Here is a 16,424-nt window from a genome sequence, read left to right as displayed (position 1 = left end):
GCCAATGTAGTCCAATAAATAGAGCCAATGTTGCCCAGCATAATGCAGGGGAATACTTTGCTGGCTGCAGAGGTAGCCAGGAGGGAGGAGGCCAAGTTAATCACAGCTTAAGACATGAGCAGAGGGCACAGCTCATTCAGCCGGGGGCTACAGCAAGCTGCAGGCCAGCAGCACAGCGAATGCTGGGAGCAGCCCGGCAGTGGATATGGGACCAGACCTGGGATGAGCCTCTGAATGGGCTGCCCTCCCTGGCTGGGTCTTCCTGCAGGGCCACAGGAGGTTTCGATCTTACTGTTTGATTTGCAAAATTATTCCCAAGGAAGCAAGGACCTGGAGGGCCTCCAGAATCACTGCATGCCTAAATGCACTTTTTTTTTCCCCGGTGACAGCTCAAATCCAGCACTTTGGGAGCCATGGGCTGTATCACATCCCTGAGCACTGCCCAGGGGGACCTGCCAGCCGCTGGAAGGGTTAAGCTCTTGTTATTCAAGTCATTTTTTGGGTGCAAATGGGTAGGAACAGCTGCATGGCACAGAGCACACCCCTCCTGGGAAGGGAGAAAGGGAGACAATAAATAGAGAAATTCCAGCATCATTAACTGGGAGATAGTGACAAGAACTGCAAGCTGTGTGTACAGTGAGCTTTTTAAGCATTTTACAAGTGCTAAAGCTGTCTGGGATTGAAATTCTGTTAAGCTGATGCTATTTGATGTCTCATTAAAGAACGTAGGTTTCTGGTTATTATTTCATTTGCAGCAAATGCAAACACACCCTGTCTAGACTCCATGAGCTTCAACTAGAGGTTGGCAGCAGGAGCTTTTGACATCCTTCCTTGCCGCTCACAGCCCGGAGCTCAGTGGCATCAGGTGGGTGCTGAGCCGAGTCGATGCGGAGCACCCTCAAAGCCGAATTTCTCACCGAGCCCAGCTGCCAACTGGGCTGGAAGCAGCTCTGCCACATTTCCACATCTTTCCTGTTGCACAGAATTAAATGTGTAGAAAAAATAGAGATACTGGTAAAGAAAAAAAAGAAAAAAAAGAAAAAAAAAGACCTCTCCAGCTGCAGACAGGTGTTTGCAGTCATCAGGAGGCCCAGAGCGAAGAGCAGCACATGAAGGGCAGCACTGGGGAGAGGTTGTGCCCAAATGGGAAGGACGGCCACTGTCACGGGCGATCACACAAGAGCCACTCTGTCACAAAGAGAAGCTTTATCTTTAAAGCTTTATTTTTTGTATTTTGGACAAGCAGATCCATCATGCATTTAAGGAGACAGGTCAATTTGTTCGTTTTTCTTTTGGTGCCTGCCAGTTCATTACTGCTTATTGTAATCCCTAATAGCAGGAATCAAGAGAATTTAAAAAGCATTTAATTAATTAATTAAGTATTAACAACAGTGAATGGTGTGAGGATGCGAGTTTGTCGACCTCAATTAGATGCTGAAGCTGAATGTCTTTCAGCATTTAGACTGTGCGGTGCCAGGGCGGGCAACGTGCAGGCAGCCCTTGAATAACTGGAGCAGAATTACAGAACAGCACTACTCTCCAGTATGAACCAAGGGCAGAAACTGTCCCTGCTGCTTTTGCCCCTACTTTTTTTTTCCCTGTCATTTCCCTCCAGCTTTCAAGGAAAGTCACGCATCTTTGGTGGTAGGGAGCAGCTCAGCATGCTCAGGCAGCCTCTGCCAGTCCAGCACCAGGTCCTGCTGGGCACTGCACATGGGGCAAAAATTAGCATTGTCTGGAAGAGGGGAAAGCAATTCCTTCAGGATGAGGAGATGTCCTCATGGTCACACGCTGTGCAGGGGGCAGAAATCAAATCCAGTTAGCGTCTCTCCTGCTTAAGTTGTTTCTGTGCGACTACAGTCTGGGATTGCGCTGTCGCGCGCTCCCACTCACTGGCTCACGAGGCAGGCTGGGCTCCCCGGTGCAATGTGACAGCCTCTTTAGCTTCATGGGCACGAGATTCAGATGTCAAATGGCCAAAATGCATTGCTCAGGCAGTTCTCCAGGGCCAAGTGCTTTGAATACAAAGGCTTTGCATGAGGTTGCAGCCCCAAGAAAACACCCATTGCATCAATGAGCAGGTTAAGGTGGCTCGCAAGGAGGGATGCTCTTGCAGGCAGGTTCACCATTGCATTGACTCAAGGGCTTGCATTAACCCCAGGGCTTGCAGGGCTCATGGGAATATACATGGAACCAGCCTGGAGAGGGAGAAGCCACAGTGTGGGGAGAAACTCAGGATTTTACTCCATTGCCCTCTGGTGCAGGGAACCCACTGTGGGCTGTGAAATATTTGACCCCTTGGTTCAAGCCTTTCACTGCAAGATGCGCTATTGCAAAGACAAAGCACGGCTCTGGGGCTGTGCATTCTCCTCTCTGAAGGATACCGGGAGCGTCTTAGAGGGGGCATCCTGCCAGGCACAGCCCCTTCACAGCAGCTCCCCCATTCAGTGCAGAGCCCAGACCCTAATGATGTGCCTTCTGCCTCTGGGGAGGTTCCGCATCAGTGTCTGGCTGCTGCTAAGTTGAGAGTTTGCTTCTGATTATAAATTACAGGGCAGAAGGGAAGCAGTGAGTCTCTGAAGCTGCGATTGGAATGGAAGCTCCAGGTAATAGCCCTTGATGAGCCCCTTGGAGAGAGAAGAGTTCACTGACTTGCTCGAGGGAGGGAGTGTCTAACTTGCATTGCAGAGCAAAAATCTCGGTGGGCATTAAATGTATGACGGCACACGGTGGGGGAGATATGCTGCACTGATTCCAGCGTATTTGGGAGCTGGAGAGGAGAGAATTGCATGGGTGTGCAAGTGTGTGCGGGGAGCTGGGGCTGGGGGGGGGGGGGGGGAGGCAAGGCAACAAATCCCCGTGGAAAGCTATGCCTTAGGGAAAAGCAAACCAACTTCGCTTTGCTGTTTGGGGTCTGTCCTAGAGCTGGTTATGAGTGGTCAGTGCTTGCGGTCCCAGCTATGAAACAAGACCTAACGCTGTTAATGCTGCTGCGTTGGAGAGGTTTTAATTAAGCATTTGGCCCATTCGCCCCCTGCAGAGGCAGTGCTGGTTCACAAGCACCACAGCTCAAATCCGGTGCTGGCTGAGCAAAAAGTGTGTGAGCTAAGTATCTGATGGTGACTCCATCATTTTCTGATCCCATCACCTACATTCAGAATAAAATTTAAAGGGCTTAAAAGATTTGTGTGTAGTGGTGCTTGGAAGAGAGCTGATTCCATCTGAGACTGTGATTATTTATTCTCCTTTATCATGCAATGTGCAACATATGGGCCCCTTTCTCCACTGCAGATGACTAAATGATGGCATCTGCTACTCCATTATATTGCAAGTGTAAAGCAAATGAGAAAAGATTCCCTTCAAACAGCACTTTGCTATTGTCGCAGAGACGCTCCTGATATTTTCATTCGAAGGTGTTGCTTTGCTGACTTTCAAAAGCATCCAATTCAGAGGCAGCCCTGTTTCTTGGAGGATGCTGAGATGGCTGGGAGCTGCTGCTTTTTCTCAGATCCTCAGCTGGTCCCCACAGATGGGAACTTGCCTTCGCCGGCTGCATCTTGGCACCTGATGTGCAAATTGTCTTCGTCTTAGATGGGACTCGCTGGGTGCAGAGATCGCTTTGTGTTGCACGAAGCAGCTCTCACCGCTATTGCTCTTTAAAGCAGCCTGAATGGTAATGTGTATTTAGGTGGATCTGGAGAACTCCAAGGCCCATTGGTGATGCTGCAATTTTTTTTTTTTTTCATCAGCACTAGAGAAGCAGCATTAATGCTTGCAGGAGTAGGGGGAAGGGATCTGACAATTCCCTGCTTGTAATTCACCATCACGCTGAGACCCCTTCACCCTTGTGCAGGCAGGGGCTGAGCTTTTCCAGGGTTTACCCCTGGTCTCATGCAAGGACAGACCTTGAACTACCATCTCATCATGCCTAGGACCCGTGGCTCAACTAGAGGATGGATGTGCTGCAGGGCTGCCTTGACCGCAGTTCCAGCCTGTCCTGTAAAACCTGCATCAGCCTGTTAGAGACAGACAGGATGGGAAGCAGTAGCCAGCAGAGAGCTCAGATGAGCAAAGCACCTCTGGGTTCCTGAATGGGAACTGTTCATGGCAAATTCGTTCATAGAGAAGGAATTACTTTGGCTTGACTGAGTTGAGAGCTTGTCCAGGGCCACAGGGCAGGATTTCCCTCTCCAAAGCCTGGCCTTTTCCCCAGTTTCCAGGTTTCATGTCCCAAGCTGTACTCGCCACTAGACGAGTTCTTCACAACATTTCATCTTTCTCTTCCTGGCTGCAATTTAGAGTCCATTATAGGTTTTTAGCTACTCAGTGGTTTGTACATTGAAGCCACAGGGAGTTTTTACCAATGCCCCAGCATTGCAAGCTGGCGCACAGAGTTAACATCTTTTCAGAAGGCGCTTTGGAGAGCTGAAGCTCTGCTCTCACAGGAGGTCTCAAGGGGGAAACCTGGAGAACAGCATGAGTGCCAAATGGTTCATGTCATGGTAATTTTGTTGTAGTCACCCCAGGTCCGTGCCTGAAGGATTCTGAGGGTCATTCTTCATCCAACCACATCTAAAATGTGCCTCCAGTTTGTGGGTTATCTCTTTTCTCCTCTCTTTCCCCCAGATCTCCAGAAGAGACCCAGACAGATCCCAAGAAGCACCATAGAGCCTAGCCTCTAGGTCCTGGGCTCATAGTCCATCACCATATGTTTACATATTTTTTTTTAGAATGTGATTAATGTTACTACATTTTTAAACGTATGTTTCTGTTGAGCCAACGTGCGCTGCCAGCACAAAGCATTCTGTGTTTGGAGCAAAGTACAGCAAATTGGATGCTGCTTTAAAACACAAAGAAGGAGGGGTTAGGGGAATGCTATTTTCTGCTCTCTAGAAGAAAAAAAAAAAAAGTATTGCAGAGCATTTAGCAAAGATAAAGAGAAATGGGAAAGGCTGCCAAGCTGCAGACAGAAGGCAAACAAGGTAGATTTGTCCATAGAGGCCACAGAGTGACTGTTTTTACTCCAGCATGTTCTGGGCTCACAATTAAGGTTTCTGTGGTGGATTGTGGAGTTCTGCTTTTCTTGTCTTTGCATTTGTGTTAAATAATGTGGTTACAGCAGAAGGGTTCGCATTGCATTGACACTGAGCAGACCGGGTTACAAGCCAGGACTTCATGCTAGATGGTGTGCAAACAGGGGAGAGGAAGACAGGTCCTCGTTATCATGGGGTACCAGGAGAACAGATTACTTGGATCAGCTGTATCTAGCTCCACAGGTACTTGGAAAAGGGCACGAATGACTTGTCCCCCTTCTCAAGGCTGCAGCGACGTAGAGCTCTGCAGCCCAGCATGGCTCTGAGCAGAGCCTTCTCTCAATGGGGAGCATGGAGGTTTGGCGGTGCCTTATGGCATCAGTACCTAGGAGTTGCCTTTTTCTTGGCATTTCTCACCTTCTGCAGCACTAGCGAGTTACTAAACTGGTTTTGATCCTTTCTGTGTGCCTCGCAAGCGCCTGGTCCACTGTGTCTGAGGGTTGTCATCTGGTGCATTTCATATCAATGAGAAATGTGCCTGAAGAAGAACAGTAGAAACACAGGTTTGTTTATGCCAGAGCATTGCTTCTGTCAGGCTCTTGCTGTTACCTTTATCTGTTCCTTAACATCACCAGCACAGTCGGTGTTGTCCCCACAAGATTAGAATAAGCCTGAACCAGGAGCTGTCACACACCAGTGCCAATGACCCACATTTGCTATTACCAAAATCGGAGCCAATTTGCTCAGCAGAACCTCACCATCAGTCCCAGCATGGGCAGGATTTCTCCTGGTGCAAGAGAAACGGCAAAGTGCTCCTTAAAACTGCTCTTGCAGAACCCTTGGTGCTGCACATCCCCTGTGCACCATCCTGCTGTGGCTCTGCCACAGGAGATGCTAGGCTGGAGGCAAGCTCTGCAGCAGAAGGGCGTGCATAAGGCAAAAAGGAGACCCTGAGAGAAAGGATGGGTTTGGGAAGCTGCTTCAGGCAATTGCTTAATGTCATTTCCAAGATTGGGATGCAAGATCGACCATGAGGCATTATTCTCTCCCTGGCCATTTTTGGAGGTCGGCATTGGAATTGACTTGTTTGAGTGCTGGGGCTTGGACTGGAGGGCTGGAGGCTGTATGCATGCCTGGGAGAGCTGAGCTGCCTTCCTAAACACCACGGTCCCCTTATTTCCTGTCGGTGGGGCTAAGAAATGCCACGCACCAAAACCTGTCACTCACTTGGGAAAAGTCATGCCGTGGCCTTTCCCTGCAGCAGCACCCCTTGGTCCTCTCCTTAAAAACATCATTAAAATTGTGCTCTGGGGGTTCCTCTCCGGCAAGAGGAGGAGATGCTGCACCTGGTCCTCGCTGCCGGTCCTCCGCCCCCTGACACCCTGCTCCTCCCTCTCTTGCAGCTGACGTACCTGCCTCCGCCGTGGGGTGAATGTCGCTCGTCAGAGATGGGCTTAGACTTCTTTCCCGTTTACAGCATCACGGCTTGCAGGATCGACTGCGAGACACGGTATATTGTGGAAAACTGCAACTGCAAAATGGTTCATATGCCAGGTGAGTGCACTGGGAGAGCAGGGACCATTCCCACCACGCAGCCTGGGCTGCTAGGGGTTAATGGGCTGGAGAAGGTGACAAGGGACCTGGGACTAAAGGAGCCGGGAATACCTTGCCCTAAAGGGAGAAGGATGTTAATACTGTTTCTAAAACACTCTGAAATAGGGGCAGAAAGTTGCAGAGGGGCATGGGCCTGATTTCCCCTTATTTAGCCCTGGGTTAGCACCCTTGGGTGAAGTTTCCAGTGCCCCCTTCCTTGATTTTCAAGAAGAGGCCTCCACGGCAGGCAGAGGTGGGGCAGGTGCTGCAATCCCTCCATTGCCCATGCCAGCCTTGGCTCCCTTTGCAAATGGTAGGCAGTGGGTGATGTTTCCTTGCTGTCCCCACACAGTCCCCAGCTCCCTTGCAGCAACGGTAGCTGATGCCCGCTGACAATGCACGTCCTTTCCCTGCAGGGGATGCTCCCTTCTGTACCCCGGAGCAGTACAAGGAATGCGCAGAGCCTGCACTCGGTGAGTACCAGCGGGTGTCCCTGGGTGCCACGGCTGTGCCAAGCTGGAGGGACTTCATCAGCCTGCCTCCTCCTGGGGTGGGGTGGTTTAGAGCAGCTGCGGCCCAGTGATGGGTTCTGATGAGAACCAAAGTGCTGGGGAGGGCTGGGTGCTCCTTGGGATAAAGTTTCCTCTAGTCCTGTGATGGGTGCGGGGCTCCATCAGGGCAGCAGCCTCCAGGATAATGGGCACCCCGAGAGGTATAGGAGGGGAGCACCTCTGGGTCCAGGTCCAGGGCCGGGTCTGGATTTGGGACGGAGGAAGGGACCCATTCTAGATTGGGATTTAGGAGACTCCCAGGGCTGTTTGCAGGATCAGATGCATGGGAGAAAGGGTTGGCATCTTACCAGCAAAGGCAGAGCTACAACCACTGCTTGTCCCCAAGCAGATTCTGGTAACCGAGCGTGGCCTCACACAAAGGGCCTCTCTTCGAGCTGCCACAAATGGCCAGGCAATAAAGTGGGAGATAAATGGCCAAGACTGGGATTTCTTGCAGCTTTTCTCTTTCGAGATCTGACTGCTTGGCCCCTCTCTGGGCTGCATGGCCTCTGGTCCACATCTGCTGTGTGTCCCTGACTTGGTGAGATCTAACTCTGTGACCTTCTCCAGGTTTGCTTGCTGAAAAGGACAGCAATTACTGCATCTGCAGGACACCCTGTAACCTGACCAGGTACAACAAAGAGCTCTCCATGGTCAAGATCCCCAGCAAGACTTCGGCCAAGTACCTGGAGAAGAAGTTTAACAAGTCAGAAAAATATATCTCGTGAGTGTTGCAGAAAACAGATCTTTTAGTTGCTTTAGTAAACATGGGAGAAAGCGTCTGTAAAGCCCTGATGGCCATTTAAACCAGCCCCTGCCCAGACTAGACCTTGCCAATACCTCCATCACCAAATAGGCAGATGTCCTCCAGGGAGGGTTCAGGTGAAACCCTTGAAGAGATGAGATGTAAGTTGCTTTCAGCTCAGTAGAGGTATTTCAGGACAACTGTATATTTCTTCCCTGGCCTTGTCTCCATGAGCATACCCCATACCCCCCCCCCCAAAAAAAAAAGAAAAAAAAAAATCCTTTTATTTTGTCAGGGAAGCCCAGTCTTGCTGACTCTTTCTGAGATATGGCTGCTCTCTGCCTAAGTCCAGGCGGTAGACCTCAGGCAGCCACCGACTTCAAGTTCTTACCAGCCCTGGGCACGTTATTACTTTATGGAGGCAGCAAGAGTTATTCTATATTAATCATCATTATGACTCTTCTGTTACCATTAAAGTGAGATCCAGCTATCATATCCTGAGCAGAGATCTTGGGAGAGAAGTCCTCCAGCTTGGTCTATGGCTCCCAGGGGAGCCATAGGATGCCCTGTGGCTTGGTCTCCAAGAGGTCCAAGGGCCAAGTGTCTATGGGTTTCTGAGAACCCCAGAAGGAGAGTCATGAGAACAGAGAGAATAAAGCCCCAAAGTCCCCTTTTTTTTTCTTACTCCAAAGTGCACAAGGCTGCTGGTGGCTGATGGGCTGGTGCTGTTGTCCTCTTTCTACAGAGAGAATATTCTTGTGTTGGACATATTTTTTGAAGCACTCAACTATGAGACAATTGAGCAGAAGAAAGCCTATGAAGTGGCAGCCTTACTTGGTAAGGAGGTGTCAGGGGTGCATTTTGGAGTCTGTGTGAGCCATGTGTGTTTATGGGATGGACAGATGCCACAAGTGGGTGCACAGGTTACTGGCATTGCCATGAAATCACAGCAAGGTCCAGCCACCTTACTGCCCGTCATGCTTTCAATCCCCTCTCTTATTTTCCTTCTGACACCAAGCTGGGGAATGTCCCAGGGACCACTGCTAGTTTTTTTGTCAACCAAGAAAGGTTAACGTGAGCTGCTCCATCTTTGCTTGCTACCAGAGCACGAACGTTCCAGTTGAGCAGGAGATGGATGTTCTTTGTGGTGCCCCCTATGCTGGAAGGGCAGTGTATGGAGGAGGACACCTCTTAAAACCTTCTGCCCATCACCTCTTACATACTCCAAATCCATCCTCCGTTCCAGCAGGGCCAGCCAGGACCCTGAGTGCTTTGCTTTTGGGTGCTCCCCTATGGAGCAATGGAGAAGGTAGAGGGGCTGTTGGGTTGCTTAGCCTCGAATTGGGTCAAGCTTTGTGGATGACGGCTACAGGTTTAGGTGTCTGGGACCCACTGGGTCAGGGGGGTGAAGTTGCTTTGTTAAGGAAGAGGAAAAGGCTGGTGTTGAAGCCACTTTGACACCATCCTCCTCATTTGCAACACCTTGCACAACCCTCATCCCCAGGGCTCTGGGCACTTACCTCCCAGCACCCAACCCCTTTTGAACCAGCACTTTGCCCAAAAGCACTCTTTTTTCCCTCTCTTTCTTCTGTCTCTGTGTCATGGACACCTACAGCAAAAGTCCTGGTGACCCCTCCACCCAAGGGTGCCTTTTAACAGTTGAAATATGGGCGTTTTGCAGCAAAGTCCAGGCAGTTTGTCTTCCCTGATGTACACCGTTTGGTATAGTGCAACATCGCACATCGGGAGCTATTTCCCCAGCAGATCCTGGAAGTGTCCTCTCCCCACAGTGCCTCCCCCGCAGCCCTTCTCCAGCCCTGTAGCACCACAGGACCCTAGCAGAAACAATCTCGAGATGCGATAGAATAAAAGCTAGCCTCTCCCTGCTCACAAATCTCTGTGGCAGATTTGTTTGAGTTTTTGGGGCTCCATGGGACATTACCTAGTTCTTTTCTGGCATCCTTCTTCTTCCACTGCCCGGTTTGGGAAGGCCTTTGGGATTGCTGGGATGAAACCTGCTGTTTGACTGTGACAGATGGCTTCCTCTGATGCCAGTGCATGTGATGCAGCAGTATTGCGTCCTCATTAGGCTTGCAGCTGAAGGAGAAATGCCCATTGATCTGCCCTGCCCGGCTGCACCACGGTGGCATGAATGCTCTAAGAGCATTTGTGAGCCATTAGCCTTCAGCACAGGCACAATTTTGCTCACGATGGGTTGAACCAAGACTTGGCACAACCTGGTCCCCTCCATCCCTGATTTCAGTGCTGGGATTTTGGGCTCCAGGGCTGAGCGGGTCACCCCTCTCTGCTCCCACCCCAAGGATAAAACCATCGGTGTGTTGTTCTCTCTCCTAGGTGACATTGGAGGCCAGATGGGGCTATTTATCGGTGCTAGTATCCTCACTATACTAGAGCTCTTCGATTATATATATGAGGTAAGACACCTTTGCTTCCTTTGTCTGGCATGGTGTGGGCTTGCAAGCGTTTATGCCAGGCTGGGGCAATCGGAGACCACAAAGCTCCATGCCCAATGTGCTCAACTAATACTATAATTAATTATAAATTAGTTATACTATACAATTAATGCTCTATGATACTGCTGTAGCACCAGTCTCAGCTATGTAGCATGGTGTGGGTTTCCTGCATCAGTGCCAAATAAGGGCTCCTCATGCAAGGGGCTGGCATGCAGCCACTCTGTTACCATCTTTTCATGCAAATGCCTTTAATTAATGACTGCTCTACCCACCCATCAGGCTGGAGAAGCAGTGAGGCTGGACTTTGTGCTGCTGCCCATGGTGGAAAACCCCAGTCCCTGTTCTCCACTGGCTGCAGCTCTGCCAGCAGCCCTGGAGCAAGGAGCTTTCTAGGAACAGCTGAGATGAGCTTGGTCATGATTCTGGGGCTCCTTGGTGGCCAAGAGCAGCTGCTCCAGGGAAAAGTGCAAGCCCTTTAATGGCAATTATTGCAATAAGCAGTCTGGGGGGATGCTGCTTTCCAGCAGCCCTTCTTCCTCCTGCCCTCCATCAGCAATTATGACCTTTGCATATTTGTAATCTCTTTTTCCCTAAGCAGTTTCCCCTGTGAAAGCTAATGTCTCAGCCCAGCATCTCCCAGGTGATTTTGGCTTTTACGTGCTGTGATGCCAAAATTTGCCTTGGCAGTCCTAAACAGGCTCTCCTGCTGTTAAAACCCCACTGTGAGCCTCATCCCTGGAGCATCCCACTGCCAACATGAGCACACAGGCAGATTCAAGATGCTTTCCACATCCTCCTGGTCCAAAAGCCACCTCTGCCATTTGGACTTTTTCCCCCCATTTTTCTCTTCAAATGGGTCGTGGTCCAAACAAACCCTCCATGGAGCATCCTCTCCGCCAGCCATGGATTTCATTTCCCAGTCTTCTCTGTATTGCAGAAAGCTTCATGTGAGGTTTCAGGCTCATGATTTTTGGTGCTGAAGTGGGAAACTGAGGCAGGGAGTAAGGCTGCAGCTGGATGTGAGCCACCAAGGAACAGCATCTCAACTGCCAAGACTGCATTTAGCTCCCTGTTTGCAATGAGATGACCCCAGGGACCGGAACACACAAGCATGTTCGCAGTTTTATAGCAGAAAAGAATGAGTTCATGGGACAGTTTCGAGGAGAATGTGAACACCTATGTGGAGAGGCACTTCCCAGCCCAAGGTGGGACGGTGCCTCCTGCTAATTCAGCTCAGCTGGGGATTTTAATGCAGTGGTTTTAGGCTCCCTGCACCCAAATATGTGATGTCTTGGACCTCCATCGTCCAGCCCTGGCTGAGCCCCTTATCATGATGGCACCAGGGATTTTTAATCCCAGGGGATATCATAGTTAGAGGTTGTCTGTGGCGGTTGCATTAGTGTTTGCCCAGCCAGGTGGTGCACAGGGATGTCAGGCATCCATGCTCTGTCTTCTGAGCTCACTGGAGCATCCTGAAAAACCTCTTAAATGTTATTAAAGTAAGGATGCTGGCTTTGCAGTCACTCCCCATCACAGTCCCTTCTGGGCTGCTGTTAACACTTGGTGGCATTATCCTGCAATAAAATATATTGAAAATTACAACCATAAAGCTAATAATGGCTTCAGAGTGCAAATAATTCCAGTGCCTCAGTTTATATCTCAGTCTGAATGCACACAATATTTCATTAAAAACGCCTCCTCCCAGCTATCTTGGGGTGCTGTCATAAGAAGGTAATAAGAACCCTTGCAAAGTTTGGAATTTTTTCTTCTCTTTTTTTTTTTTTCTCCTTTATTTGACATCTACTTATAGAACTTGGGAAATAGTTTCCTTTTGCTGTTTTTTTTTTCTTATTCTTCTTTTTGGGCAAACACGGCTTAAGAGCACCTCATCTCCTGATGCATGCCTGGGGATACACCAGCACGTTTACCTCCACGGTCGCTTGTGGCAGATCCTTGGCCCACACTGGGCAGGGAGAGCAGGAATAAAATACCTCAAATCACTCTAATCTAAATCTTGATCTGCTCAGGGTTTCATCAAGGCAGGGTTCCATGCACCTTAAACTCTGTATTTTCAACCAAAGCATTTGTAAACTAAACGAGATTGCCAGAAAATGGATGCACCTATTCTTACCTGGTGGCTTAGCCAAAATAGAAGGAAATGTTGAACCTAGGTAGGATTTTTTTTATCATTCACTCCACACAGTCCTGGACCAGGGCAGAGTGTGCAGCTGGTCCCATATCCCCAATGAGCATCTCCTCCTGCCTGCCAGCATCAACCGTGCTTCCTTCAGAACTGACCCAGTTGTTCATGTTTTTAGGTCACTTCTTTTGTGTCTTTTTTTCCTCCCAGTGGAAGATTTTCAGAAAAACACTCACTTCTCAACCTTTTTGGGGATTTCCCTTGAAAATCCAATCTGCTTTTCAGCAGCAGCAGCTGCCAAGGAAATGTGGCTTTGAAAGGAAACTGCACTCACATAGCTGACATTTTCAATAACCCCCCAAATACATCTTTTTAAATTGAGGTTTTGGATTTTTTTGTCATGTGAAAAATTCAGTTTTGACACATGGGGTGGTTTTCTTTGAAAGACTGTCTCCTTCCCCGTGAGTTTGGGTCCTCCGAATGCAGTGCACCTCCAGCTCTGGAGGTGACTGTACATAGCTTGATCCATGCCTCTTCCTGCCCACCTTAACCAAACATCCCTCTTTTGCAGCTGATCAAGGAGAAATTATTAGACCTACTCGGAAAGGAGGAAGAGGAAGGGAGCCATGATGAAAACGTGGTAAGGAGCCCCACTGGGAGAGAGGAGCACACTTCCCCGAGCTCAGCCCCGTCAGAGTCATTTCCCAAGGACTGATGCTGTCGCACTTCCAAAGGAAGGACTTGTTGATGCCATTGGGAGAGGCAGGGGGTGGTGAGCAGCCCCAGAGTGACCCTGTCCCATCTCTCCATCCACAGAGCACTTGTGACCCCATGCCAAATCATTCGGAAACCATCAGCCACACTGTGAATGTGCCGCTGCAGGCCACCCTGGGAACACTGGAGGAGATCGCCTGCTGACACCGTCCGACCGCTCCACAGTGCCAACACCTAAGGAAGGGAAACTGCACGGGAAAGCAGGGACCGAGCTCAGGTTTGCAACGGGGGCAAAAAAAAAATGATTAAAAAAAAATAAGGAAGAAAATCGCTATGCATTAAATATATATATATATTATATATATACTCTGCCAAAACCAAGCGAGAGGCGCCTTGGACTTGACTTGTGTTGTCCTTTCCTGTGGGGGGGTTGTCTTCAAGATGTGAAGGCAGCAGCTCATTTTTGAACCGTACAAAACACAGAGACACCACCACAAAAACAAACGAAGCCCCGCCATTTCATATACTGCCAAATGTATAAAGCACTTGCATGCCAGTTCTTTTTATGGCAATATATTCCTAGCTGTCTTTATAAGCTCTGTTCCTCTTTACAGTCTCTGATTTTCACAACAAGAAGGAACTCGCGGGCCCAGCCATCCCCTGAAATCACCATTACTAACGTCGTAGGCTGAATTAGAATAAAGAAACAAAAAGTCGCAGCTCTTGGATTCTTCTTACGTTCTTGTCCTTCGTGTCAGTCTGTGATGAATCTTAAGCTAAGCCAGGTCCCCGAGGCCGGGCCACCTCAGCGCTACCAGTCACCCCAAGGTGAGCATCCCTGGAGAGGGGCCGGACCGGGTGGCTCTTGGTGGATCGTCCCCACCCCAGCTGCTGTGTCGTGCTCCTCCGTCTACAGTGCCTGGAAAGTCCGTCTGCAGCGGGTGGGCACGGGGCGGTGGGTTTCTTCATTTTTTTTAATTATTATTTTTAATTTTTTTTATTTATTTTTTTTTCCCGTTAATGGATTCTGTGCTTTCTCCTCGTTCTCATGACTGATATTAAAGCTGGTCTTGTGGAAATGGCCGAGCTGTGTCATTTCTGCCTTGCCCCCACTCTGCCCCAGGCTGGAGCCCCCAGCGCAGCCTGAGCGAGGGGCAGGCGCCAGGACGAGCCCACCCCGGTCCCTCACCCCTCGTCCCCCCTTGCCCCTTCCACCACTGTCCTCATACGCCTCCAGTGAGTCCTAGCCATGCTCAGCCTCTCATCCTCCTCTACATCCCCATCTGCTCCATGCTGGTGGGGCCAGCTCTGATTTTGTGCATCGTGGTTGTCTCTTGAAGTCTCATTTATTAGTGACCAGGCGTTTAAAGGGAACCAGGTCAAAATGATGCAGTGCTACCCTGAAAGAAAGAAAGCAAGTTCTGTGAAGCTCCAAACCCTGCTGGTTTGGGGGCCTGGAGTAATGCAGACGGGAGCTGTGGTGGTTGGTGTCTCCAGCTGGCTGCGGGACTGAGGCCATCCCTTTGCCATGGAGGAGGTGCAAAGCTGTCCTCCAAGTCTGTCTGAGGTGCTTGTGTTCATGCATGGAAACACTTTCCTTCGGGACAAATCCTGCTCTGTCTGTCCTAGGCCACCTACATCTGCAAGAGCTTCTCTGTGCTTGCACAGAAGTCCCTGCTGTGGTAGGGCAGGGTCTCCCTTTGCAGTAATGGACCTAAGGGGGGAGAACTGTCTGATATTAGGGACATTTTTTTGGTCTCTTTCTTCCAAGCCCATCATTTGTCCTGGTTTTGTGGGTCCAATATGCAGGCAAAAAGCTTCTAGCACAGAGGCCAGGATTACAGCTGGTCAGCTCTCCTGATTTACCTGGTGGTGACCTCCTTTGCAGGGTCCCAGGAGACATAAAACACTCCATCTTGTCCCTAAAATCTACAAGTGTAGATTTTACTCCCTGTAGATTTTTACACCCCGCATGCTGTTTAGCTGCCATCTCCTCATCTTGCCTTGCCTTACAGCTGAAGGTAGGCTACAGCCCCTGGGTATTTTGCTCCCATACACAAAAATAAGGCTCCCAACAAATTACCCAGCTTGTGGGCTTGAACACCCACAAAAGAACTTCACTAAATAAAGAGGCAGGCAGAGTCCTTCCAGACATCGAGCAGCAGCTGACAGGTTTCAATCTGATCTTCTCCAGGCTGCCAGACAAGCGCTTAGAGGATGTTCCCTACACAGGGTTAAGGGCGACAGTGGCTCCAAGAGTCGTTCTGATGCATACAAATTTCCCCACTTGGCAAGTTATTAAATCTCTTTCAAGAGTTTTTGGTAAAGAGTCATTGGAAGTCTTTAGTGAAGCTTGATGAGGTGGGACACCACGGGGGTTCCCAGAGGTGCTGTGAAGGGTTTTGTTAATACCTCCTGTAGAGAAAAGACACTTGAGTGGGCAGACTGGCACAGGGACAGCACCACTGATTGCTCCTGAAGAGCACACCCTCCGAGGGATTTGCTGGAGAGCTCATTTTGTCTTATCAGTTTTCATTATCTCCTGGGACCTGGCCTTGGGCCACATGTTCATTATCCACAGGATGCCCAGCAGACAGCAGCTGGTAACAAGAGCTCATTGACAGCGTGCCAGCAAAGCTGCGGCGATGCCAAGCTCTGTCTGCTGATGCCAAACCCCTGTGCCAGCCCCTTCCCTGTGGTCCCTTCCAGACCAGTGGAGGGAATTTGTGCCAACCTGGCTCGAGGTGACTCATCCCAACATCTCCAGGTTCTTAGCCATGCCCGTTGGGTTGAACCAGCCGTCAAAGACCAACCTGGTCTGGGCTCTTTGTGCAAACTGGTCTTTCTATCTCTTGTATTCACTAACGGCTGCGAAGAGGGTTGGCATTGTACCCACGGTGGCCCTTTGCACTGTACCTCTTTGTGCTTGAAGGAACAGGGGCACCTCCACCTTTGACTGGCTTGGAATCCAAGGGTGAACTGGGGAATTTACAGGATCCAGCCCCTAAATGCAAAGGCAAATCCCAGCCAGCATGTGGGTACCCAGAGGGGATGGGGAGAGCAGTGAGATGCTGCTGGCAGACTCCAGCAGATAAGCTGGCACAGTTTTCCAGCTAAGTCCAGAAGAGATATCTCCAGACCAGGCAAACTGAGAAATCTCAGCTCCTGGGCTAT

The 16,424-nt window shown here is 49.8% G+C and overlaps 1 protein-coding gene across 2 annotated transcripts in view; it reads left to right on the top strand.

Annotated features, from left to right (window-relative positions):
- The window catches only part of LOC308181640 (acid-sensing ion channel 2), a 526,264-nt gene extending 512,298 nt beyond the window's left edge, over positions 1-13,966 (top strand). For both annotated transcript variants that reach the window (XM_080565097.1, XM_080565098.1), the window contains exons 4-10: positions 6,437-6,587; positions 7,043-7,099; positions 7,748-7,901; positions 8,668-8,759; positions 10,278-10,357; positions 13,108-13,176; positions 13,353-13,966. In XM_080565097.1, coding sequence (XP_080421223.1) covers positions 6,437-6,587; positions 7,043-7,099; positions 7,748-7,901; positions 8,668-8,759; positions 10,278-10,357; positions 13,108-13,176; positions 13,353-13,454 — 705 coding nt within the window. In that variant the 3' untranslated portion in view covers positions 13,455-13,966. The remainder of the gene's footprint in view (positions 1-6,436; positions 6,588-7,042; positions 7,100-7,747; positions 7,902-8,667; positions 8,760-10,277; positions 10,358-13,107; positions 13,177-13,352) is intronic.
- The last annotated feature ends 2,458 nt before the right edge of the window (positions 13,967-16,424 follow it).

The sequence above is a fragment of the Anser brachyrhynchus genome (genome assembly GCF_964034855.1).
Source record: "Anser brachyrhynchus genome assembly, chromosome: 22".
In the NCBI taxonomy this organism is placed as follows: domain Eukaryota; kingdom Metazoa; phylum Chordata; class Aves; order Anseriformes; family Anatidae; genus Anser; species Anser brachyrhynchus.
Note: the sequence above shows the minus strand (reverse complement) of the source record. Positions and strands in the feature narration are given on the sequence as shown.